Source organism: Actinia tenebrosa, unplaced genomic scaffold (genome assembly GCF_029948245.1).
Source record: "Actinia tenebrosa isolate PJP-AT-01 unplaced genomic scaffold, QUT_ActTen_1.0 PGA_scaffold4__44_contigs__length_22323623, whole genome shotgun sequence".
NCBI lineage: Eukaryota > Metazoa > Cnidaria > Anthozoa > Actiniaria > Actiniidae > Actinia > Actinia tenebrosa.
This window is the reverse complement of record NW_028292581.1, coordinates 10576118-10603577: the sequence shown is the minus strand read 5'-3', so window position 1 is coordinate 10603577 and position 27460 is coordinate 10576118. Positions and strand designations below refer to the sequence as shown.

Here is a 27460-nt window from a genome sequence, read left to right as displayed (position 1 = left end):
CTTTTAAGGGGCTTGCCATTAAGACGCACTGATCGGTCCGAGCATCCAGTTCTAGGAACTGAAACATACCAACTGAGAATAAGTTGGAGTTGCCACGCATGATAAAAAGTATAGTTTGCTATGCGCGCAAACTCCAGCCTCAACTTGGAACTATTTTTATTGGTCACTGAAAGGAACTGTAAAATGATAAGGGGTATTTAGCCGCTTTTTGGCTCCCCGCCACTCGACTTCCGCTACATATCTGCATTCTTCACGTTTGCGGGCTTCCTGTGGTGCTGTTCAGCGAAGCCTTCATTTCCCAAAATGGCGGACAAGACTGAGGTAGGTCAAATTATTAGAGTTATAAACAGCTTTCTTATGGATCTTTTCATGCAGTAGTTTTAATTTTCTCTATGAATTTTTCATTTTATCATTTTGAATATAGATTAGGATTATATTTTTTATTATATATTTTATTTTCTTCACACGCGAGAGACATTTTCGTTTTTCTTTCATTAGTGGTTCGCTTTCCTTTCTCAATATAGTTTGGTCTTAAGCTTATGTATTTTCATTTCTCTGTCATTCATTACATATATGTATAATAATATTATGTTTGTTGTTTTTGAAGCATTTGGGCATTTATAAATATTGAATTTGAATTTTTTCAGTAGTTGGAAGCTTTTGTATTGTGAATTTTAATACTGCGGACGGGCTCTACTAGCTCTCTATATATTCAACACCTTTTAGATTATTAGAGTGGATTAGACTAAATAGAGTGGTTCCATTACTGTCATATTGCAGGGCAAAATAAAAGAAAATCGTCTTCAATCTCTGATCTTGTCATGCAAAAAACTGCATTGTTCCTTTCCTTTAACATGTCTGCCACGAAACTTCAATATAGTCAGGCATTGTATGCAGCTTTGTATTTGTATGCAAAATCAGCGAGTTTGCATTCTTGCGTTGTGGTAAAAAGACAACCTTTTTCTACTTTCTGCAATGCTATGCAAGGACCACAGGGCTTATGGGGGACCCTGTTACACATTCGCCATAGATGAAGTCTTGCAGTGCAGTTTTCTCTATTGCAAGCAATGTTGCATTCAACATCACATGTTAATAATTATATGTCACATCTTATAATTATTCCTGTCATGTTTTTCCTTCGTAAACATGAGTCTGCCCCGATTTAGCTGTGCTATTTGTGGGCTCATGTATTCTATTGTATATTGCATTAAATTTTATGAAATAAACTGTAAACTATAAACCTTTTCTTCTAGATGAAACAGTGCTATTTAGGACCCTAAAGGTGCTGGTATTAAATAGTAGCTATAAGTTATAAGAGCTATTTACCCCCCTAAAGTCAGTCCAGATATAGGAACAAACTGTGCCCTATCTTGGTCCATATATTCAAGACCTTGGAAACAGTTTTTCCCTATCTAGACCTCCTGACCGGTTTTAATAACAGATATTTCAGTCAGACATTAGTTAATTATTTATTCTGTAATCAAAATATTCTACTTTTAAAGGATAAAAAAGAAGAAGAGGATGAAGAAGAATCAGAAGAAGAGGAAGAGGAGGAACCAAAGCTCAAATATGAAAGATTGGGAAATGCAGTAAATGATATCCTGAAAGGAAAGGAGTGTGCAAGCTGTATGGCTGTACATTCAAAGGTAAGGTGTTCCCTCGCAGAACAGTGACACATTTGAAGAGGTTGCATAGCTGTTATGTTACCAAAATAATATATATATATATATACACTCAATTGCAGAAACGTTGTAGTATACATTTATACATTTATACAAATAACTAATGAGATGCATATTGCAATTTTACTTTTTTAACCCTCAAAACCAATTGATTTATAATCTGTAGGATATAAAACACAAGAATAAAATATTTTGATGTTCATTGAATGAAACAAAATAATAAATAAAGCGAGTTTTCTGTTTTGCATATCATTAAATATACTGAATAAATTAGGTATTTGTATAAATGTATACTACAACCTTTCTGCAATCGAGTGTATATATATATATATATATATATATACTGCGATACTATTTTTATGTTGTTGTTTATATTTTCAGTTTCTGGCGTTAGGTACTCATTATGGTGTGGTTCATGTCATGGATCACCTTGGCAACAACATAAGAAGCAAAGAATTCCCATCAGTATGTAGTACTATGAATAATTATTTAAAACAATTAGATCCTAGGCATGAATGGTCTACAAGCCCATGAGGCTGAAGGCTGATTATTTATTTATCTACTTCTTTGTATGTTTAAGAACTATGATAAATGGATGTTCAGAATGCTGACAACAACAACAACAACAACAACAACAAAAAAGATTTAAAAAAAACTAAAAAACATAAAGACTAACATCTAAAATTATTCATTGCTTTTGTATAGCATACAACTGCTGTAAACCAGATCAGCATTGACCAAAAGGGTGATTACGTTGCAAGCTGCTCTGATGATGGAAGGGTAAGGAGACACTTGCACTTGTATGAAAATTCATTCTACATCCATTGTCACGGGCCTTTTTGAAGGCAGGTGTATATATTGTATATTTTATCTTAGATTTAGACTTATATTTGCTTTGATATTCAACTTTTAAATATGTGATATTTTGTAATACATTATAGCCGCAATAGATTTTCACTTTTCATCTTATATTCTTTTTCATATACTAAGTGGAACAAGAGTAAGATCTCATAAAGACTCTTTCTCTACATCTAGTGCCCCATAATGTGTATAGCAATTGCCTAAATTCTCTAAACTCTGTCCTAGATGCCTTCTGTTCTCTTTGATTCAAAGAGGTTCAGGACATCAAAAACACCTGAACAATCATTGACAGATCATAATTTGTTTTTTTCCTTCTCATATATCAGGTTGTTATTAATGGATTATACAGTTCTGAGAATAATGTACAGACTAATTTTGACACTCCCATTAAGGTATGTATCAAATGGTTAAAAAATAATGCATTGTAGGTAGTCTGTTCCCCCTTTACTGGCTGCAAACTTTTGTCTCTGTTGATAAATGACCATAGATTTTGGGAGCAAGCGCTTTAGCTGTCTAGCTGTTAGAATAAAAGAAAGATGGATATATAATGTCCTATCAGCAGCAGAAATAGGTAGAGAATAAGTAAGTTGTATTATCCACTGGCTGAGGAACGAAATAAGTGGAAAATGTTTTCTCACACCACTGGAGCCTGGGCCGAGGGATATTAGTCACGTGGTCAGTGTTTTCATCAGTTGCTTTTTCGCTGTCCGCCATGACTGTTTAGTTAGCCCCACAGTACCCCCCCCCCCCCCCCCCCCCCAACCCTAGGCCAGCATTGCTGGAAGGACTTTAGAGTAGTTTTTCATGGAAACCACGTTGCGATGATAAGAATGATGTGTTACAGTAGTGCATATGTTGAGTTATTCAGAAATAAAGAAGTCAGTTGGCGTCGGTCCGTACAGCATCACCTCGAGCCAAATATTTTCCTGTACGGCCTGACCTAACTCAGTCAATAAGTACATAATACTTCTGAACCCTGAAAAAAATACAGGCTTAGAATGGGATTTCAACCCATGATCTTTGTGATACCAGTGCAATGCTCAAACCACCTGAGCTATCTAAGCCACAGGGTTGGTTGTGGCTTTAGTTCCCCCACTGGTTAGAGCGTTGAACCTGTATCACAGACTTCAGCAGTATTCAGGCTTCAGCAGTATATACTTATTCTATATACTTATTCTAAGTCTATATACAATACAATTATAGTTAGCGCGTATTACATACCAGGGTCTCTGGCATTGAGCACGTGGAGTAAGAATGACAGGCCCTTGGGGATTAGAGTATGTTTGTCTATCATTGAGTGTTAACTCATATAAATACTTAGATAAATGGTGAGGATTCTATATTCAAGTTAAACAACTTGTTAATGATAGTTTTTTATTGTTAATTCACATGGATTTTTACTTTAAGGCTGTGGCACTGGACCCAGATTATTCCTCAAAACAAGCAAAAATGTATGTCACTGGAGGAGAAAAGGTATTGTATTAGTAAAGTTGAGTTACATGTTTTTTTAAGTTGGGAGGGAGGGAGGGTGAGGGGCTCAAGTGACAACCAAATAGTTTTTAAAAATAAACCCAAAGCAATGTCAAGGAAAAAATCAATTTTCTTTTCTTTTGAATCCCCACCTGACCATCCCACCATCTCTATATTTGGTGACTAATGTGTTGACTGACTGACAGCTGCAGCTATCAGAATACAGTACATCAATTTCACCTATAGAGACTAATTCAATGAGGTGAAACAACCTACGGACAAAATTGTTCATGATGAATATAACAGTCAAATTCTAAGACTAAATAGCAAAAGGATGGCTACCCTTGCTATTAAAACAAGGACAGTTTATTTTATCCCTATACAGTTATGTAGTGATTTTCTTGTTTGTATTTCAGTTGATCTTGACAGAGAGAGGGTGGTTTAGGAACAAGACCACTGTGCTCCATGAAGGAGAGGGAGCCATCAGAACCATCAAATGGAAGTCCCATTTCATCGCCTGGTCTAATGATGTGGTAGGAATATATTGTGTGTGTGTTAAGGACTTTTATCATGACCTGTACTGCCCTGCTCTCACGCGCTCTAATAAAACCTTTGGAAAAAGTCATAATTGGGGCTGGTCAATTCGATGTGAGCGGGCCAGGAAAATGTCTGGTCCTGCTCTTTTAGATACTTGTCCTATTTATCAATTTTAGCAGGATTTTTCAGACTTTTTCATGACAAAAATTGGCTGCCCTCGGTCTGTACTGCATGACCTTGGGCCAAATATTTTCCATTCCGGCCCTCCCACTCAGCCAATAAGTACAATGCTCAAACATGTGAGCTTATTTTTTTCTACCCTGCTTCTTTTATTATCAATAAATCATTACTAAACCTATTTCAAGAAAGGTTGTTGATGATCTAGGAGATAAGAATAACTTGGAATAACTGTCTATCTCCTTTGCTTCTGACAACCTTTTTTTGATGGCATTTGTAATGCTGATGCTGACCCTGTTTTTTTTTATCACATAACTATATGTTGTGTTTTATAGGGTGTAAGAGTCTTTGATGTGAGCTCCAAGCGAGTAATTACATACATCAAAAGGGAACCAGGAAGGTAAAATCGGACAAAATGATATTTAATGTGAAAGAAATATGTTTTGTTTCAATTGACTTCATTCCACAGTAAGGCACTCTTCTACCCTTTCTTTACTTTACAACTACACTTTCCTTCACTTAACCTTCCCTTTTCTTCACATTCATTTACTTCCCATTTCTTCACTTTGCTTCCCTTTCTTTCATTCCTTCACTTCATTTTACTCCACTGCACTTCACTTCACTGCATTGCACTTCCCTTTCTATACTTTTGTACTCACTTTTTTTACTTGATTCTATTTTGTTTTGCATCTTTCACTTGATTAATTTTATTTCTCCTCATTTCCATTAATTATTTAATTGTTATTTACTTGTATCTTATCCCTTTTCTCCTTTTTCTTTTTTGTTTCTATTCTTTCTTCTTTTTTTCCTTTCCTTTTTTGTTTTTTGTTTTTATTTCTCTATTCTTCTCTTCCCTTCCCTTCCCTTCCCTTCCCTTCTCTTCTCTTCTCTTCTCTTTTCTTCTCTTCTCTTCTCTTTTCTTCTCTTCTCTTCTCTTTTCTTCTCTTCTCTTTTCTTTCCTTTCCTTTCCTTTCCTTTCACTTCCCTTCACATCACTCTCTTTCCCTTCTCTTTACTCAAGAAAGGCTTTAACTACCAGTATGTTTGTTTCTCATAGTCCTAGACCACAGCTGTACAGATGTAATCTCAACTGGAGTGATAATGTGACTCTCTTGATTGGATGGGCAAACAGCATTACGGTAATAACTCTAATTTCTCAAATCTTAGCCTAATAGGGACCTTAAGCATAGGAGAGTGGGGACGCTGAAACAATGATGTGAGCATGTTTTCAAAATGTTTTTTCCGAGCATGTGGGAAAGTGAGGTTAAAGGCGTGATTACACGGAGCAATTCCATTAAGACGGCAAAGGCATGAAAAACCATTTTGAAAACTCGCTCATACTATTGTTTCAACTTCACTTGTTGTTCTAATTTTTTAATCAAATATAAAAGTTGTTTTTCAAAGAAATATACTTCTAAAGATTAGAGAAGTAATCTCGATTTCATATATATAGTCATATAAAAGTTGTGCTAAACGACTTTTGGAATTGTGCGAACAGGTCATAGTTGTGCGAACGGGTTCGTGCAAAAAGGCAATTGTGCGAAACGACTGGTAACCAATTGAATAACGCAGTCCTAGGCTCAGCACACTTCATTTTCTTTGACTGTAATCGAAATACTAATACAAGTAATAATCACAAATAATCAATAAATTTATTACTAATAATAAAAGACATAATTACTATTAATTACTATAAGATTTCATTAATTTTTGTGGTAGGTTTGTGTGGTTAAAACTCGAGAGCAAGAGGTTCGTGACCTTCCTCCTCGCTATGTTGAAATTGGTAAGCAAAATATTTCCATTGTTTCGTGTTTTTCTTTTGATCATTCGTTTAATTAAAAAATATAATGGATTTTTTATATTTTCAACATATTTACTCAAAACATTAACTCTGAAGAGTGAAATAGCTAATCAAGGGGTCCATGTTATTGTTTGATTTAATAAAGATTTAATTTGTATAGAATGTACAACACTCCTTAGTTACATTCAGTGACATTTCGGTTATTTTATTATAAATGTTTTTTGGCAAAAAAGATTTTCATTTTTGTTTATGTCAAACTCGTTGCATTGCAGTTGGCATTTTCAAGATGGATTATTTTATCAGTGGGATTGCAACTCTAGGAGATGACATAGTAAGTCTGACAAAAAGTCTGTTTATACTAACCTTTTTCTTGTGGCAACCATTTTGACCAGAACAATAAATTTTCCCCCTTCATAGCCTTACATTCAAGCACTTCAGGATGAGGTTATGTGTAGATAAGCTAAGGATTTTATTCTCATGGAAATAAACAAGGGCAGATCCAGGGGGGAAAAGGGGGGCTGAAGCCCACCTTCAGCAGAAAAAAAATAACAAAACAAAAATGCAGAATTAGATGCTTTTTTTTTATTGTTTTCTGTTGTGTTGATGGAAGAAACTCAATTAGCCCCCCCAAACACAAGCAGCCCCCCCCTAAAATTTTAGCTGGATCCGCCCTTGATAAACATTATGCAGTGCAGTCAAGGTCCATTGTATTTTATTTTTGTAAAAATTGGAATTTTCAGTTTTTCTTTTTTTTTTTTCCATTAGACATGAATTTCTAGTAAGCTGTTGGGGATGGCTAGTTGGGGATACCTTATTGTTAGTGGGTCATAACATTTCATTATTGTAACCCTGGTTGGAAAGTTAGTTTTCTTTACTAATCCTTTTCCATTTGAATTTTACTCCAGCTTTTCAGAGTTCTCTGTTGCTCAGGCTTAGCCTCGGTTTTTGTGCAGAGTATGTGAATTCATGTGTTCAGACAGTGAGGGTCTTCTAAGGTTGTTGTACATTGATTTCATTTTAGGTTATACTGTCATACCTGACTAACATTGAAGAGGGTGAAACTAAGGTAAGGACAATCTGTAATTTAGTTATCATTATTAATAATCAATTTATCAATATAAGCATTTAAGGTTAAAATGAATATATTGTTCTAAAATTAAGTTTTGCCACAGGTTTTTGCAGTAAATTTTGTGTACGAAATTACACCATGATCTCGAGTACAATTTGGAATTTATAGGTACGAGTGATGTTTTGAAAGTTTTTCATCTCCAATTTGAGAACTTTCAAAACATCACCAGGATCTATGAATTCAGAATTGTACAAGAACACTGTGCAATTTTTTGTTTATAATACGCTCAAAAAATTGAGCAACTCAATTGGGACTCTACAGCAGAGTACAATTTGGGATTTAATTGCACTCCTTTTGTCCAATCAGAATGGAGTAATTTTGTTGAGTGTATTATAAGTATAAAGTTACATTTGGACTCCCCCCTCTCAAAAATTGCTAGATTTGCCCTTTAAACACTATATTATGAATTATTTATCTTTTAACATCATTTTGATTATCATTTTGATCTGCCCTTCAAATACTAACTATAAATTATTGACATTTTAACAATCTGTTTGCTCCAGAAAGTCGATAACGTATCTGCCAAGCGACCTCAACTCCGTATTTTGTCTACAAGCAGTTTGAAAGAACATGAAGAGATTTCAGCTGATGCTCTGTCCATCAGGGGATATCAACATTATCGTTGTGATGATTATCACTTGGGTGAGTTAGCATGATAGGCCTGTTACTTCTATTGGGGGTGGGGGTGGGGGTAGGGGTGAGGGTGGAGAGGGGTGGGGGTGGGGAGGGGTGGGTCGTGGCAAAGGAGGGTATAGATTCATGTTGGAATTAGAATCTTATTATTAACCTACCCTTTATTAATAATAAAAGCAATGTACCATACATGACTTCACTGATGGCGATGTTAGGCAATGGACAAAGCACTCAGTTCACTAGACATTCAACATTGCCACCTATAGAGTCAAGATAGGATTAATAGGATCAAGAACTCTCAGGCCTTTTAATAATAATAATAATAATAATACTTTATTAGTATTTAAATACACAGGTAATTATTGAAAATCTTGCACTCTGATTGGTCAAGAAACTCAGGTTATCACACAATAATCACCTCCAGCGATAATCCAAAATGGTGGCCAGCCACTTTGTTGTTTTAAAAGTGTCTTATCTTCTTTTTTTTTTCTTCTTTTTTTGAAAGAATCCCCTGTGTATTTATACTTAAACAATTATTCACCTCAGTGAATATCGGGAATAATAACCTCAACTTAGTTTCGGTTATTATTCCCCAATATTCAGTTATAAAAATGAAAGAAATAGTATTAAGTATCAACTAGAATATTTGATTGGATTTGTATGGAAAGATGCAAAGAAAGGCAAAGAAAGGCAGAGACAAAGTGGAGGGGTACAGGGGGTGTGCACATGTGTACCCCTACTGGGGCTAGATCAGTTAACATATCTATAGAGGCTTTGCACATGATGGCAGCAATTACCAAAGGCACACAACAATAGAGTCTTCCCCCCCCTGCCCCCAACGCCTCGATGGGATTATACCAGACTCAATAGAGTACCAAAGTGTGATGTCAAGGAAAACCGAATTTTGCTTTTGATAATTTTTGATCCTCGAATTCAAAAGAACATCAAGTAAGACGTTAACAAACCAAATTTTAAGAATATAGGCTAAAAATCCACTGATATATAGCTGTTTGAATATATAATTTTCCCATACAAATCACTGTATTTCAGCCCTGGATCATTATGTAATGATCAAGTGCTAAAATACAGTGACTGTATGGAGAAATTATATATTCAAATGGCCATATCTCCGTAGTTATTCATCTACTTACCCTCAAATTTTGCGCCTTTCTGGATGTCCTATCAAAACCCAGGATCAACAGTATGATGCAGTGAAAATAATATTTTTGTGACATCATCACTTCGGTACTCCATTGTTACTGTCATGGCTGCCACCATAAAAGCCTATATTTGTGCAAATGAAATATCAAACGTTTGTGCAAATGAAATATCAAACAATCTAAAAAAAATTACTAAATGATTCAATGAGAAATTCAAATGACATTGAGGAAATCTAGAGTTTTTTCTATTAAATGCTAAACCTGTCTACATGTTATTACTTTTAGTGGGGTTTATTGACGTAATAAAGTATCCGTCAATAAGTGGCTATCATGGTAAGATGATCCTGAAACAACAAAATTTATTAAATCATAAATAATTGCACTAAATAAGCTGAGATAAATTTCTTGCAAGAATTTTTAACATGATTTTTAAATGATAAAAAAGGTATAGGAAAAAAAAGGCACTTAAAAAAGGATAAAACTGCAGTGGTCTCTAGTTTGGTTGAAGTATGGCTTGTAGCTCACTTCAGCTGATAGGATGTGGAAAAATGGGATAATTAGCCACAGAATTATTGTATAAATATAATTCACCATGTTAATGCAGAAAAAAAATATTACTTAAAGCTCAATTTTATGGAACCCTCAAACCATCTCTGGGCTGATCAAAGTCAGGGCATGCCTAATTTGCAGATCAAGTTTGAATTTGGTTTGCTGAGTTTGTTGAGCCACAAAAACCAGAGAACTTTGAGAAAAACTCTGGAATCAAGTTAGAGATCCAAAAACTGGAGTCCCTGGGGGAAAGTCAAGGGATCAAACCAAAGATCCCACATGGCAGAGACAAGTACACTAATACACTAATACAATGCCATTGGTCCCTCTTGCAAAGTTGTGAAGGCTTTGCATTGATCAAAAGGCAATAGACCTCCTCAGCTCAGCGTAATGTTGTCCCATTTCAGACCACATGTCATTCCCTTGAGAATGATATTCTTTGTTTGAGTTGTATTCACATTCATGTGTCTTCTCATGTGCAACCAAGCGAAAACCTTAAGCAAAGAAATGATACTCTAGGGAATGACACGTGGTCTAAAAAGGGACAACATTACGTCAGAGCTGAGGAGGTCTATTATGATGAGGGATGCCATAAAATTGTCAAAGTAAAGAATTAAATATTATAAAAATGTAAAGCACACATAAAAGAATAAAAAGTATATTAAAAAATGTTAAATAAATCATACTTAGGATAATGCAAAATTCAATTTTGATTGTAAATATTTTAATTAAATCATAAAACGCACCAAAAGCTATTATAATGACTCATGTATTTATTCTGGTTGACAGAATGCAATTTATAACATCTATATCTTATTTTGAAATTTTCCAGAGAATGTAACAGAAGACAACCTGTTTTATATTGTCAGTCCGAAAGACATTGTTTTGGCTAAGGTAAAGTATGAAAGTTGAATAGACTTCTTTACCTAAATCTTTCCCCATTTCAGGCCATGTGACATTCTTTAGAGTATCATTTCTTTGTCTAACGGCTGCACATAATTAGACTATTAATATGGGTACAACTCAAACAAAGAATCTTAGTATTCTCAAGAGAATGACATGTTGTCTGAAATGAGAAATTAATTCATCCATGATGAAGAGGTCTATTATTGAAGAAGTAGAAGACGCGCACACATACACCTAAATCCAAAATGGTGCACGGCCAGCTGAAAACGAGGCATCCAGTGCCAAATTTACAATTTATCTTATAATTTGATGCTGCAAAATTGTCGTGTTCCTGAATGTAAGAAGAAAAGAAAGACGGAACAAGTGAACAAGTGTATACTTTGCATTGAGACAATATTATTTCTTTGCATTTGGCCCTGGACGCCTTGTTTTCACGTAACGCACTCGGCCGTGCGCCATTTTGGATTTAGGTGTATGCGTGCTCGTTTATAAAGCATTCAGGGATAGGTAGAACATGAGAGAAGTGTCAGGAGTGTTTCAGGAGTACTTCTCGAGTGTTTTGCCAATTCCCAAGTGCTTTATAACTCCACACAGCACAGTAAGCAAGTTTTTTATTTCTTTTATAAGATGCAAAGGGCGCGTGCTTGCTGTGTGCTCTCATAAAACACGCACTCCCAACCAATCATAATGCGAGATTTATAACAGTTATTTTATAATGTATTGTACCCCACTCTTCTACATATGACTCCCTTCTGTTCCATTTTCCTTTCTGTTCCTTCTTCACTTCCACAACTCATATCTTCTTTTCTTTCTCCCTTTCGATTCTTCTCTTCCACCCTTCTTTTTCTCTCTTGTTCTATTTTGTCCTTTTCCCCCTCGCTCACTTAACCCCTTCCAGAGTCAGGAAATCAAGGCTTGGTACGAAGTGCTGCTCGCCAGCACAAATCAAATAGGGAAAATGTAGACTGGAAAAAAAAAAAAAAAAAAGATTAGAAATAGAATCTAGACTGGATATTGCGCTAACCATTGATTTTCTGTCACCACTAGCCCAGAGATATAGATGATCACATTGGCTGGTTGATGAGTCATAACAAATACGAGGTTAGTAAGTAATATATACAGTATGAGTGAACCCCAATGGGGGTTAGCTAGTTCGGAGACAAAACCAAAAACAGAGTAATAAAAAAATGTTCAAGATGGACGCCGTATTAGTAATGAAGAAATAGAAAACGCGTTCGCGTGCTGTGCGCAGTCATAAAGCGCGCGGGGCTTGGCAGAACACGAGAGAAGTGTTAGGAGAAGCACGACACGTAGCGGACCCTTCTGAAGAGTTCTGCCAATCTCCAAGCACAGCTCCATAGCTCCACACAGCACAGCAAGCAATTTCCTCATTTCTAGGAATACGGAAATAAATTACAGAAATGACGAAACTGGAAGTGCGCGCTCGTGCTGTGTGCTCTCATAAAGAACGCGCTTCCAACCAATCAGAACGCGAGATTTAGAATTTACCTGTTGCACACTTTAGGAAGCATTATCAGCCGTAGAAGAACACCAGAAGGAAGTCAAGAAACATAATTATCAGGTTTGCTTCGTTTTAAGAAGATCATGAAAATAGACCAGGCCGCAGATGGCGTTGGTGTTATTGTTAGTTTATCCTTTGTTGTTGTTCCAGGATATTGGGCGCGCGTACCTCAAGTCACTGATGGACGCAGAAAACTATGAGGAAGCTGCAAGGTAGGAAAAAAGAAGAGACAGGGTTATCGTCTTGCTGCCACTGCCTTTCCTCCCTTTATTGAACCCTGAAACAATCTTGCTTTCCATGCTTTCCATCCAGCACCCTGCAACATTCCATTGGTATACTAGCTGTGGTTATGATGAATATTTCTGTGGTTATTTCTGTGGTTATTTCTGTGGGTAATATGTGGAGGTCTCATTCACTAGTATCCTTTTCATGGAACACTACACCAGGCTGAAAACTTTGGACAGGTCAAAGCTAGGACACAGCTTACTCACAGATCGAATAAATAGGAATCATCGAATCAAGAGAGACTTAACAAACTCTACTCACATTTAATGCTAACTCCAGGAATCGAACCAGAGAACCTAGAGGTGAATGCACTCCTCTACCCATGAAGCAAACCAATAATTTTCAAGACACATTTTATGCGGAGACTAAAATGAATTTATCCTGCAATAGTAAGTTATATAGTAATACTTGCATTATTTCTCCCCAAGAATGTGTGTGAAAGTGTTAAACGATGACAAGAAGCTGTGGGAAGACGAAGTGTACAAGTTTGCGCGGAAGGACCAGTTAAAGGTGTGATAAATAGATGCAATTCAAGACTCGGACACACGATTTACCCATTGCACGTAACCACGACTGAAGATTTACTGTATGCGCACCTCTGTAATTGTTGCAGGCGGAGCCTTTAATGATCCATGTTAATCTTAGTTACCCAGACCACTCTCAGCCAAGTCCTTAACGTTGAGGGAGGGCCTGGGAGAATTCTCCATGGAGTGTTGTACTGAATATTTAAAATAGCATCTTATCTCCAATTTCAATTCAATTCAATTTCAGTTTATTTACCCTGTTTTTTTCAATTTTATATAATAGAATTACAAGAATATATATAGTTGAATAATATTTAGAATTTTTAACATAATTAACAATATAATAGGTGTAAGTGTACGACAGCCAAAGGAGCTAAGCTTTCTAGTTGGCTGTCGTAATTTTCATTTAGGGTCAGAAAAAGAAAAAGAAAAAGACTACAATTCAAAAGACTATAATATTAAATTCAACAGTATAAATTTTCCTCTATAGCAAAAAGGAGATAAATTAAATAATGAAATATAAATATATATATTGTTATTGATTACTGAGTAAGAATTCCTTATACATCTGTTTGAAGGATGAATAAGGAAGACTTTTGATTTATTTGGGTATTGTTCCCAGATTTTAGAAATACTATGGCAACAAGTTTGCATTTATTTTGACTTTTCGAGTGCTGGTTTGAATATCTGTTATGCGGCAAGCACCGTGGAATCGAATTTAAATGATGCTCTTGCTCTTGTCAGTAATCACGTGCTGATTAATTCACTGAGAGCAAATGAATGAACATCTTGATTCCCATGGGTGAAATATACTGGTGAGCAAACAAACTTTCTACAACCTGTTTCGAGAGATCGTAATAAAACCCCATTTCGTAACACACTGATTACATATCGTTTCATTCAGTTCTTTACAAGTAGCTAAAAAAATCACCAATTTAAAATAAAATAAAATAATTTGCTCACCAGTACAGACACGTGACCGTTAACTGCAAAGGGCCTATTAGAATGCAAGGTCGATATGCGTATAGGCGGAAAATTGATGATGAAACATTAGCTGACTTAAGTCTTTTACCCAAACCACCCAGTGCATCATGTTCACTAGCATTCCCAAGAGAGTTAAAAGACAAAATGAACATGGCGGCCATTGTGGTACCGTTAACAATGGATACTAATGAGAAATCTTTTGTTAAATGGTGCCAACATGGCCGCGATGAGGTAACGTGCAAACGAAGAATTGTGTGTGCAGTGTAACTATACATTCTTTTTTTTTCAATACAGGCAATAGCACCATACATTCCAAGAGGAAACGTGAAGCTCAGCTCAGCTATTTATGAAATGGTTCTCTATGACTTCTTAAAAACTGATTACCAGGTCAGTGAACGATTTCTGATGCATGTACTGGGTTCAACAAGCTTATATTAAGTCTGTGAATCTCATTATCTGCTCCAAATGGTGGTCAAACACTGACCAGCATGTACTGTCAACCAGAAAGTATTCTATTGAAAACATGTGATTCAGCTGATGAACATTCCACACGAGACAGGGAATAACGTCACCATTTTTCTCCCAATGGCAACGATGATGCACCTTCTTGATCTCATATTATGGAGATGGAGATAAGATAATTGAGGGAGGTTACAGGAAATTACGTTGAACAATATTTATATTTTGCAACAACCCTTACACTCAAATTATTGGGGTTTACTAGATATGAATTTATTTTCTGAAAGGGGAGGTTGCACGATAATTCTTTCGTAGGCGAAGTGCTTGCTCGAAATTTTTGGGCGATTTTTTGAGTAAATCTACTTACCCCCCCCCCCCCCCCTCAATTATCTAATGGTCCGTCCCTGGTCCCTAAGTGCATCTACAGCCAGATTCACACTTGATTCCCAGTGTATGGATGCATGACAATCAGTTCTCTCGTTTTACTTGGACAGAAATTCCAGGATCTAGTGAAAGAATGGCCAGCCGAACTGTACAGTGTTCAAGCTATTATTAGTGCTATCCAGGTATGTCGTCACCTTAATAACCTACCACAGGTAGCCCATATGTTAATACCGAGAGCAACGTATGCAGATTTTCAAAATCCCGCTAAAAGAGAACAACTTTTAAGCAGGTTTGATGGTGGTTGGCTAGGTAGAAACTTTCATTTCATCTTAATTTAGTGTTATAATTCTAAATCCAAGTAGACCATTTCCGTGTTCCTAATTACCGATGCGTTTCATGATTACAGACTCAGTTACTCAGGGTTAGCCTCCGTCAGTGTCTAAATATTCACAAATCCAACGGTAAAGTAAAGAATGCACAACTTCAACAAAACAAACACTGTAAAATTCCACGGACCTTCACTGGAACACGTGAATATTCTGCACAATATCAAGGCTAACCCTGAGCAACATAGAAATTATTGTAAGGAGAGGAGGGACGAAGAAAGAGAGGGAGGAAAGAAAAACGAACGAACAAACGAAAGAACGAGCGAGAGAGAGAGAGACAGCGAACGGACGGACGGACATACACTATACACTAATTGAACGTTTCAACAAGAGGCCTAAAGTCCAAAATTTTAATCTTATTGGAATATTCAGAATTCTTGACTGTTATTTTCCCATGAGTCTTTATTGTATCGATACTGAGTCACTTATGTAAAGTTCATTGAGATAATTTCATTGAGACAATTTTTAAAATGGTCTGTTTTTCTTCGCAGGAGCAACTAGAAAAGGATCCCACCAATCGCTTACTACTAGAAACCATGGGAGAAATGTAGGTCTTTACCTTGGGCGTAATGTTTTCCCATTTCAGACCACGTGTCATTCCCAAGAGTACCATTTCTTTGTTTAACGTTGCACATGAGAAGACACCTAAATATGGATACGACAAAAATAAATATTCTTATTCTCAAAAGAATGACATTGGCACGTGGTCTGAAATGGGAAAACATTACTGTCAGGTAATAGGATCTATTATTAGAGACAGAAGAGATAACTAGCTAAAACTAGTGTGAGCTGCTATTAGAGACCTTTAGCACGAAGTTCTTGCCTGGTGCCACAAACCTCAAACTGCAGTTAGACGTCAGGCGCTCTCCGTCAAACGTTCGACTTTTAGCAAGTTGCTGGAAGAGCCGCCATATTAAATTTCATTGATGCTGAGTGTTTGTCCTTGTTTGCGAGCCTGTTTCCCCAGAGGTACCGCGTTAGCGGTAAACCTGATGCTAAAGGTCTCTATTGGTCCGCAATAACAGGGTCGTCCTCGTGCTTGTATTTCTTTTTTTCCCCTCTCTCATCACTTTGACTTTTTGATTACTAAGGTACACTCGACAAAAGCGATACGACAAAAGTCTGGCAATATTTCTAAGGTAAGGGTAACGTTTACAAATCGTAAGAAAAGACATGTGACAAATGAAAAGACATTTGACAAATATGTGATACGTGAATGAGAGAACATTCGTTTTTTATTGGAGGGGCAGGGGGGGGGGGGGGGGGGGGGGGGAGGGGTGCTGTGGTTTCAGAGTGGAGGGTCATCAGTAAAAAAAATGAACTTTTATTGAAGGCCAGAGATTTTTATTTTGAAGAAAGCTGTTTCTCCGTTGACTTAATAGCAGGTTCATGATTTTTTTTACTCTGTGAAAGGAGGAGGTATACAACCATTTTAAAAACGTTTACTAAAAATCCCCCTGCCCTTCCCCTCCCCCCCCCCCCCCCTTAGTAAAAAAACGTAGCTTCCCTATGCATAGTTTGTTTAGACTATAAATTTGTAGATCTCTTTTCCTCTAAGACTCAGTCAATGATTGATTGTTATCAGAGAGTCGCTCGGAGTGGAGACTAATTTGGAAGTGTTACTTGCTTTCGCATTCCCTACTCCGACGCAAAAGCTCAACTTGACTGAGTCTGTAAGGAAAACAAGGATTGTTACTATAGACACCTTGAACTAATCCCCAATCTTGGGGGTCAAAGCAAAAGAATTCACTTCTCCTGAGAATCGAAATATTTTTTGATGTTAATATTTTTAATAATAGCCCATCCAAACATATTGACTGACCAACTGGCCTGTATGACCCTCAAATGTATCTGAGTATATCTGAAACATTTATGTGGAGTATATTGATTGACATCACTGTTACTTACTTCTCAGGCTTGGTCACAATGATGTGTTTGATCTAATTAAAGAACATAATCTGTTTAAATCTATTGAAGACAAGATTATCATGCTGATGGATTTTGCTCCATCGGTAAGTACATGCATACATACAGCATCCTCCATGCATCTTTCCTGTCCTTAGTAGGCTTTTCTTGCGATGGAAGTCGGTTTCTCCCATTTGGTTTCCCCTCCTTCCCTCCTTTCTTTTCCCTTTCATCTCCCTTCCTTTTTCATTTCTTTTCGTTTTGTTACGTTTTGTCTTTTCTTTTCTTTTCTTTTTTTTCCTTTCCTTTGGCCTTTTCTTTTCTTCTCTTTCCTTTCCTTTCCTTTCCTTTCCTTTCCTTTCCTTTCCTTTCCTTTCCTTTCCTTTCCTTTCCTTTCCTGGCTTTCCTTTCCTTTCCTTTTCTTTTCTTTTCTTTCGTTTTCTTTCTTTTTGTGTATCTTCTGTTTTCTTTTCTCCACTTTCTTTTTTTCTTCCTTTCTTCCTTTTCTTATTTAGTAGTTGTTTTGAAGCGACCATTTCTATATTCCACCCAGCTCCCTTATCTCTTCCAGTTTTATATTCCATTCTATTCCAATCATTTTCATTTTCTCAGTCAATCTGATTAATTTGCTCTGCAGATAGCCACGAAGATGTTCATAGATAACTTGGACAAAGTCCCCGTGAGTTAATCTAACATTAAATATTGCATTCATTACTTATAACTGTTATCGTAGATCGAGAGAATGCATTTCTAACAGGTCATTTAATGAAACATTTAAGCTCAGGCAGCTGGCCAATTAAGTTCCAACTGGCATGCTATTAATGCAAAGGTGCTTAAAGAGACCACACTTGACCCGTTAGTGAAAATAAGATTAAAAACAAATCGACTCTAATGGATTTTTGTATTTAAGGTTAAGATAGTGTCAATCCTAACACAAGCGAATGGAAAAAATCAAGCACGCGTATAATACCAGAAGTCTTTAACGTTTGACAGTGCCCTATTTGTTTTGCGCGCCATTGTTTCCCTGTAGTCCATTCATGACTTTAACTTATTTGGGCTTCTTGTGATTTTCAACACCTTAAAAGGTATTTTCTTCGTTTTATTTTTATTTGTTCTTATTCTCATAGGTTGATGAAGTTGTAAGCCAACTTAAAAAGCGCCCACAACTTCTTCATAAGGTAAATGACCGGTTTTTTGGTTTCTTTTGCTCAACAAGGATTATGGCTTTTCGAGTGACGGACTTTATAACCTATGAAACAAACATTGTTTGTTAATGTATATAGTCAAATAGATACAAAAGGAAACAATGGAAATATGAACTACTATTCTCTTTTAGTCAAAACCAACTAGTGGTCTATCATCAATGCTGCGTTCTAATAAGCCTGAAGCGGGATCAAAAATTTTAATATGAAAGAATTTTAAAAACTATTATGGTATAGAGTCGGGGGTAAAACGTCATCTCGCTTCAGACTCATTGGATGAGCTACTAGTAGGCTATAAATTATAGCCAACGAGTGGTCTATTATCAATGCTGCGTTCTGATTGGATGAGCTACTAGTAGGCTATAAATTATAGCCAACTAGTGGTCTATTATCAATGCTGCGTTCTGATTGGATGAGCTAATAGTAGGCTATAAATTATAGCCAACTAGTGGTCTATTATCAATGCTGCGTTCTGATTAGATGAGCTACTAATAGGCTAAAAAATACTAGTAGTAGGCTATAATTTTTTAGCCTACTAGTAGTCTATTATCAATGCTGCGTTCTGATTGGATGAGCTACTAGTAGGCAATAAAATTATAGCCAACTAGTGGTCTATTATCAATGCTGCGTTCTGATTGGATGAGCTACTAGTAGGCTATAAATTATAGCCAACTAGTGGTCTATTATCAATGCTGCGTTCTGATTGGATGAGCTAATAGTAGGCTATAAATTATAGCCAACTAGTGGTCTATTATCAATGCTGCGTTCTGATTGGATGAGCTACTAGTAGGCAATAAAATTATAGCCAACTAGTGGTCTATTATCAATGCTGCGTTCTGATTGGATGAGCTACTACTGGGCTATAAGTTATATCCTACTAGTAGCGAAAAGAGCCGGTTTTGAAAACCAAAACATTAAATTTAACTTGAATTCGAAATTTGTTTGCATCTATATATTTGACTGACTAGTTGGATTTGACCTAAACAATTAGTCCTCTCGTCCTCATGGCCTGTGAGTCAATAACCCATTCGGCCTTCGGTGTCAGGTTTAACGGTATGATCTATTCTTGCTCAAGATGCAACTCGAACAAAATTAGTTATAATATCAATAATTCTCTTTTTTAGTACTTGGATTCCCTTCTACAAAAAGATCCAGAGGCTGGTATGGATTACCACGAACTGCAAGTAAGACATCAATAAATATTTATACTGACATAATGATTCCTCAATTTTGTGCTTTGAATTACCATGTTGCGGGCGGGGGGGGGAAGGGAGGGTGCGTATCACAATAAAACATATTTTTGAATATGTTTTATTACTTAAAAGCCCATTTATACCATTGCTGCTAAAAGCTTATACTTTATACTTCTTACTATATGTTCATACGCGCAAACCATTTCAAGATAGCTTCGAAGTTCTTGTTGTTGTAAGGCAAGTGCGCGAGAGGCAAATGACAGTGTATCCTTGCAGTATTCGACAAGCAAAACACTTCGTGGGACGTACAGTGACAAGCAGTGAAGATCAGTCCCAGTGATTCCGCCTTTCCCTCCGTAGAGTTACCGTTTGCCGTATTTAACGTCTTCTGAGGCAGTCGGCTTCGTTGCTGTTTCACATTAGTCTTTCTCACGCCAATGCAAACCCTCTATTAACTCTGTGCAAACATAGTACCGCCTCACCGTAGCATATATTGTGTAAGATGCAAAATAGTTTTCTGAATCGCGTTCGTTAATAAAAAACGAAGGTCACACTTGCGACCGTGCGATGTTTCACACTCGGGAAAACACAAACTTGAAAACATGAATGATTCAATGTTGTATTATATGTAGGTTGGTTTGTATGCTGAGTTTGATCGTGATCGTCTTCTGCCCTTTTTACGTAACAGTAACTACTACCCTCTGCAAAAGGTAAGCTTGGCAATTCCTTTAACGTGCAAGTTTTCATATATTTTTCATTGCGGGAATATTGTCCGGCAAAAAATTGCTTTGCATGAACAGAAAATCATAAGAAAAACATTTTTTTCTCCAGGCGCTGGCTGAGTGTGAACAGCGACATCTTATTCCAGAAATGGTTTTTCTTCACAGTGAGTAGAGACCAACCATCCGTCCATCCATTCACACCTCCTTTCATCCCATCGGTATCCTTCCTCTTCCCATCCACTATCCCATTTCATCCACCCATGCATTCATCCTTCATTCGTCCATTTATCCTAATGTCTCATCCTATCTCATTCATTCAATTCTTTTTTACTTGCAGGTCGCATGGGAAATAACAAGAAAGCTTTGCATTTGATAATTGAAGAACTAAGGGATGTTGAGAAGGTACATACTTTTGACATGGATATTGAAAATATTGTTTATCAGAGTTTTAAAAAAATGCCATCGCTTATCAACACCACAAGAACAGCAGCGGCGCAGCTCAACGGGATTGAACTTAAAGCATGTAAAGGCACCTCTGGCAGCCGCTATGCAGTCCATCCATTATCCTGGAGGACAGCTCTAACCATTTTGAATTAGTTACAGTTGGAGTCAGGAAGAGAACCAACCAACTCAGCTCATATGGGGCAACTGGGAATTGAACCCTGGACCTCAGGAGTGAGAGGCGAGGGTTTTATCACCACGCCATCCTGACTCGCCTTTAACTGTGCAATAACTTACTGAGATGTGGCACTTTCAGGCAATCGAGTTTTGCAAGGAACAGAGTGATGAGGATTTATGGGAGGATCTAATCCAGTGTTCTCTTGACAAACCAGGTATTCTTCATTTTCACGTTATTCAGTTTTATCTAAATTGGGCTTTTAGTGAAGACTTATCCTGCTAGTAAAGGTCTTTTATAGCTGAGTAGGTGGAGGTCCATTGGGCAATTTTCTGGAGTGTATACTGATTTAAGGTATTTTCTATTTCAGCATTCATCACCAGCCTTCTTCATAACATTGGCACACACGTCGATCCTATCAAACTCATCAAGGTAGACACATATTTGTTGTAGGATATTGAGGGGATGTATAGGAAAGAGGTACCTATGAAGGGGAGGGTGCGGGTATCTATGTGGATCCTATCAAACCCATCAAGCTAGACACATCATATTTGCTCGAGGATACGGAGGGGATTTTAATTATTTCGAGTTTGAGTAAAAAACTGGAGTGAGCTGGTATGGCAGTACATCGTGGACTGTTTTACGGGACATATTTCCAAAATGGCCTCTATTTCGTCCCCTAAAACAGCCCCACAATGCACTGCAATGCCTCAACCTCGGAATGACTGATACGCTATACAAGACACATTAGATATAAACATTGGTTTTCCATGTTGTACTACAGCGTATTCCAGCAGGTATGGAAATTCCTGGCCTAAGAGATTCGCTTGTCAAGATCTTGCAAGATTACAATTTACAGGTATGTGACATCAATGAACTCAGCCTCTTTCTCTTGGGCGTAGTGTTTTCCCACTTCAGACCACGCGTCATTCCCTGTAGTATCATTTCTTTGTTTAACGGTTGAGAAGATGCGTATGAAAAAACTCAAACAAATAATATTATTCTCAATAATAATGGTCTAAAATGGTCTAAAATGGGAAAACATTCACCCAAGCCAAAAAGGTCTATTAATCGATTAGAGATCTTTTGATGAAGGGTTCAGAGATGGAACCGACGACACTGGCATGAGACTTTAAAAGTTCTTGTAATCATTCTGGCGTTATTATTTGTATCTTATCAGATCTCATTAAGAGAAGGCTGCAAGAAAATCCTTGTAAAAGATAGGTAAGAAATATTCGGATAGCGGTCGTAGGAGTTTCTGGTTAGTTCTGATCGGAGAGGGGAAACATTTTGTCTTCTCTTCCGCAAAATTCAAATTCAAGTTCAAGTTCAAGTTCAAATTCAAATAAGCCTGAAGCGAGATGACGTTTTACCCCCAACTCTAGACCATAATAGTTTTTAAAATTCTTTCATATTAAAATTTTTGATTCCTTAGAGAATACAGGAACGATAGTTATAATTAAAGAACAAAAGTAGTGTGAAAAGGATTATGGTCTAGAGACGTGGGGTAAAACGTCATCTCGCTTCAGGCTTATTCAGATTCAAATTCAAATTCAAATTGACGCCGACGCAGACGCAGACGTAGACGCACACGCACGCACACGCACACGCACGCACACGCAGAAACAAATAGAAATAAAATGGTGTAAATGGATCATAAAGCAGTTGTTATGATGATCATAATCGGGCCCACTTCAATGTAGCTTCTTTCGGTGGATGCTTTATGATCCTGTAGCTTGAAATTTAGAAAAATCATCTTTTTAATGATTTATTCTATGGTTTGTCAATATTTAGTGCCTCACTTATGCAGAGATTAAACAAAGTTCAACAGCGTGGTGTTAGTGTAGATGGTAAGTTTGACTATTGGGTATTTAATGGCCAGGGGGGATGCAGCTGAAGTTTAATTCGATTAGGGACAAAGTCAAAGCAATAGTAATAGTAATAATAATTTATTCGCACCTTGTATGTACTATGTTTAATAATAACAGGTTGTCTTACTAGAGTGACCACAGTAAATCTGTGAAACACTAATTACTAAATACTACAAAATAGTGCTAGTTAAACAATAGAAAGCAATGGAATTTGCATGAAATTGTGCTATTTAGTATTACTAAAGTTTCACGGATTTACTGTGGTCACTAACCATAAGGGCTAACTAGTAAAGACAACCTGAGATACTATAAAAAATTACAAAATAGACCTTTTTAGCTTCGTTCTTTGTTTATGCACGTTACAGACCATGTGATGCCACTCTTGGGAGTTGATTCTTTCATGTGTAAATATTTCAACATGTTCGTCATAAAAGAACAATTCTCAAGGGAATGTCATGTGATCTGAAATGGGCAATTTGCATACGAAGGTAAAAAGGTCTTACGGGAACCGATTTAGAGGGAAGGGGTGGACCCGTTTTCAATCTCTCTAAAACTAAAAAAAAATAAAATAGCATAAATGAATGTACTGTCTGTTTGCCGTTACCCCCAAGTCCTAAATCACTATTTTGATCATTCTTTTGATCAATGCCCTTTTATACTGATCTCAAACTGTTTTCATGGAGAGGGACACATGCCACAGGGTTCGTGCTACTCCTTAAATTCCTTGAAAACTCCTTGAATTTAATTCACGTTTTCAAGGGCAATTGAAAAGCTCTTGAATATTATAATTTTAGCGAAACTCCTTGAAAACTACTTGAATTTTTGCTTTGATCATTACTTGCATGGTTCTGAAATAGATCTAGTCAGAAAGATTGGAAAATCTGAAAGTCGGCCATGTGCAACCACCGTGTAAAACCTTGGCATAGTTAGCTGTACATACTACTTGAAAATTCATTTTTGGGTCCTTGTATACTCCTTGAATAGTCCTTGAATTTTAAGTGGTTACACTGATGGTTACACTGATGCCACTCGTTAAAAGAAATGTTTTGACGGAAGGAACTCAGACATAAGGCAGATTTTAACACCATTACACATTTCATGTTTTCTAGAACGACATGGCTACCCTCGATAGGAAAAAAATAAGCCTAGATTAGTATACGCCAAAGTAATTGTGATGAGCGGGAGGGTTAACTTGACTTTATGAATCTTGAAAGGCATCTTAGAAAAATAATATTTTACCTCTAAAGTTAAATTGACTATGAATATTCCTAGGAGTAAGGGTGAAGGTTAGTAATGCTTAGTAATTTATGAACCTTAATCTTCTGTACGTATCTTAACTCGCAGAAGAGACGACTTGCTCAGGGTGCCGTGCTTCAGTCATAGCTGAAGGTAGGTTGGGAAGTTGTGACTGTCGCCTTTGGGGTTCACAAATTATTGAACTTGGAAATAGCACTGTACAAGCTAGAATTTCTGGATTTTAATTATGTAGGGATTACCTTGCCAACTGAGTCCCCAACTCTCTCCGTGCGCTGGGATCTTTCTCTAAACACGCTGCGTCTGCACCCATGCAACTCGTTCCTACGTATGACTATCCTTCCTTTTAGGATTGTTGAGAACTGAGGAAGTTACCAGATAGAAGTAACTAACAGGGCCCAGTTGTTCAAAGCCCGCGATTAGTGCTAATCCTGGGTTAATACTTAATGAGACCTATAGAGTTAATCCTGGATTAACGCTAATCGAGCTTTGAACAACCCGGCCCAGAACTGTGACCATTTCTTTCTGAGCATTACTGAATATTTTTCAATAGAGTAGACATAAAAACTCACGGTAGCGACGTGCTGCGGCATGACCGTGATGGGTCATATTCAAGGGTTCTGATTGGATTAACAGTAATTTTGTGCACCGTGATTGGTTCAACGGATGTCGTTATTCCGCACCGTGACCGTGACGTGCGCTGTTATTTTTCTTAGTTGTGAACCACCCATAGATTTTTATGTATTTATCTATTAATTTTATATTTCCTTCGATTCATCCATCCATCCATCCATCCACCCACCCACCCACCCATCCATCCATCCATCCATCCATCCATCCATCCATCCATCCATCCATCCATCCATCCATCCATCCATCCATCCATCCATCCATCTATTTTTCTTTCCTTCTTTCCTTCCTTCCTTCCTTCTTTTATTAACACACTGATTTCGATGTTTTGTGTCTATGACAACAGATAGTCGTAAGGCGTCCAATATCGCTGTATTTTTCTGTAAACACGTTTATCACGAAGACTGTCTGCCATCGTTTAGAGACGTGGTATGTATTCTTGTCGTCATTCAATACTCAATCTATAGCTGTTAAAGTACCTTTTATAAACCTCTCAAACCTCTGCTGATAAACCCTCCCAATCGAGGAATTCTACCCAACGAACAAACCAATGTTAATAGTGATTTTGCATGGATCGAAAACTTGATGCTGCTTCGTTTAAATCCATACAAAGCTATGGTCCTGCATCAAAGGATAGTTTCGGCGGGAAACGGACGCGTCACGTGATTGCAGCCATGACGTGAGGCAGGAACAATATAGCTGTTAAGTGTGACGTAATTCGAAAGAAAAACAACTTCCGGGTCCAAATTAATAATTACTCTCATATACGTTTTTCTGTGTTTTTTCTTCATAGCAGGATTTTCTGTCCATATATCTAATTGTTAAAGGTAGAGAATAATTCCTGGGAATAAGCTGTAGCAAGATTTTAGCGATCTTTTGGGTGATTGGACCCGGATATACGTCACAACACACAAAAACCCTATAGACCTCCTCAGCTCGGGCGTAATGGTTTTTTCCTATTTCAGATCACGTGTCATTCCCTAGAGTATCATTTCTTTTTTTAACGGTTGCGCTCGGTTGCACATGAGAAGACACATGAATATGGATACAACTCAAACAAAGAATCTGATTCTCAACGGAATGACACGTGGTCTGAAATGGAAAAAAAAAACCATTACGCCCGAGCCGAGGAGGTCTATTTAATTTGGTCTAGTCTGATTTACATAAGAAAGAATTCAGTTTCCCAGCGGAAAAGACTCTATTGTTGTGCTAGCGCAAAGCGTCTATACCCATACCTAATCTGCGAAGATTTTAGCATCAAAGAATCTTATTCTTCGATTGCACGTTACGTCATGGCGGGCTCTCGAGGGAGCGTTGGTGCCATTAAACAAAAGATTTCTTATTAGCATCCATTGTTAACGGCACCACAATGGCCGCCATGCTTTTGTCTTTTAACTCTCTTGGGAATGCTTGCAACCCAACCAAGGGTAAACAAAACACAGCTTTAACGAACTGAAATATTTCATTTCCTAATATTTTTGTCTGTGACTGAAGCCTCGTGCAAGTAAACCTAACTGCCCACAAAGCCACAAAAAACCCGAGTTGTGGCCAACACAACACATATTCTTAACCGCAAAGGGCCGAGTGTGGTAAGCCGACCAATACACGCTCTGCAACATAGACTAAAGCAACAATTTCGCTCGACTTGCATACAGTTTTGCGCGGAATTTAATGAAGAATGGAATCAATGACCAGTGATGTTTTCTATCGAGACCACTCTAAGATGGTTTCCATTTAGCAACGCCCCCTACTTGCTCATATAACAAAACAGTGAAGAGAAGAAGGTGCTGCGTGCGTTTCTTGGCTTCTCCTTCCGATCCTCAGTGGTCCTCAGTTTAATAATTGGATTGTGATTTTTTCTTTTGTCCCTTCTTCTTTTAGGGCCCGTTTTGCCACATCTGTACTGGACACAGCCAAGTAAAGAGACTGAAATCACTCAAAAGCCGCACTGGTTCAATGTACAAATAAGAGAAATTTCATTGGCTAGGGATGGCGTGACTTAATTTGTGCATGACATGCTAGACATACCACAGTTATCGTGACAACTATTTCGCATTAGTTTGGGTTGATATCCGTTTCGTTGCGTGACGGAAGCGACTCTCATTCCTTACAGGACATGAAAGTACGTGAAGATATTTCGATTCTCTCACGGAATAATACACGATAATAATTTCTACACATCTTGATTCTGTTCGGATTCTTTTATCAAATATACTTTCTCGATTTTATTTGAAGATTTATGATATCTTAATAGCATCTTAAAAGCCATGATTAAACATGCGTGACTTATTTAATCGAATTATTGCATCAAATCTATACTAGACTAGCTTATTTAAGCGATTTGTACATTTCAAAATGCTAATATTCATGTTAAGGCCCCGTCCACACTATGCCGGATAAATTTGAACCCGAATTTTTATTTATTCGGTTAGGCCTACCGTCCACACTAGTCCGGGCGAATCCGGAACAATTCTTCACCGAAAACGAATTTTCGAAATGGAACCGAATAAATAAAAATTCGGATTCAAATTTATCCGGCATAGTGTGGACGGGGCCTAAATCATGTATTAAATAAATGGATAACAATTTCATTATACATTTCTTTGGATCAAAGATGT

At 37.2% G+C, this 27460-nt stretch overlaps 1 protein-coding gene across 2 annotated transcripts; it reads left to right on the top strand.

Annotated features, from left to right (window-relative positions):
* Positions 1–283: 283 nt before the first annotated feature.
* On the top strand, positions 284–27455 carry LOC116307726 (vacuolar protein sorting-associated protein 41 homolog). 2 transcript variants are annotated; one of them, XM_089036561.1, is made up of 38 exons: positions 284–321; positions 1503–1646; positions 2064–2147; positions 2388–2462; positions 2870–2935; positions 3951–4016; positions 4430–4546; positions 5063–5127; positions 5785–5866; positions 6447–6510; positions 6801–6859; positions 7550–7594; positions 8161–8299; positions 9736–9783; positions 10832–10893; positions 11953–12006; positions 12431–12487; positions 12578–12639; positions 13141–13222; positions 14515–14607; positions 15174–15245; positions 15941–15996; positions 16541–16588; positions 17365–17461; positions 17992–18033; positions 18482–18532; positions 19681–19740; positions 20382–20459; positions 20581–20635; positions 20809–20873; positions 21229–21304; positions 21458–21519; positions 21872–21946; positions 22268–22311; positions 22882–22937; positions 24303–24347; positions 25189–25271; positions 26724–27455. In XM_089036561.1, exons 1-38 carry the CDS (start codon positions 304–306, stop codon positions 26808–26810), a joined length of 2634 nt encoding a protein of 877 aa, XP_088892687.1. In that variant the 5' UTR covers positions 284–303; the 3' UTR covers positions 26811–27455. The 2 variants fall into 2 exon arrangements, with proteins under 2 accessions (XP_088892687.1, XP_088892688.1); XM_089036562.1 differs by lacking the exon at positions 9736–9783.
* Positions 27456–27460: the final 5 nt, after the last annotated feature.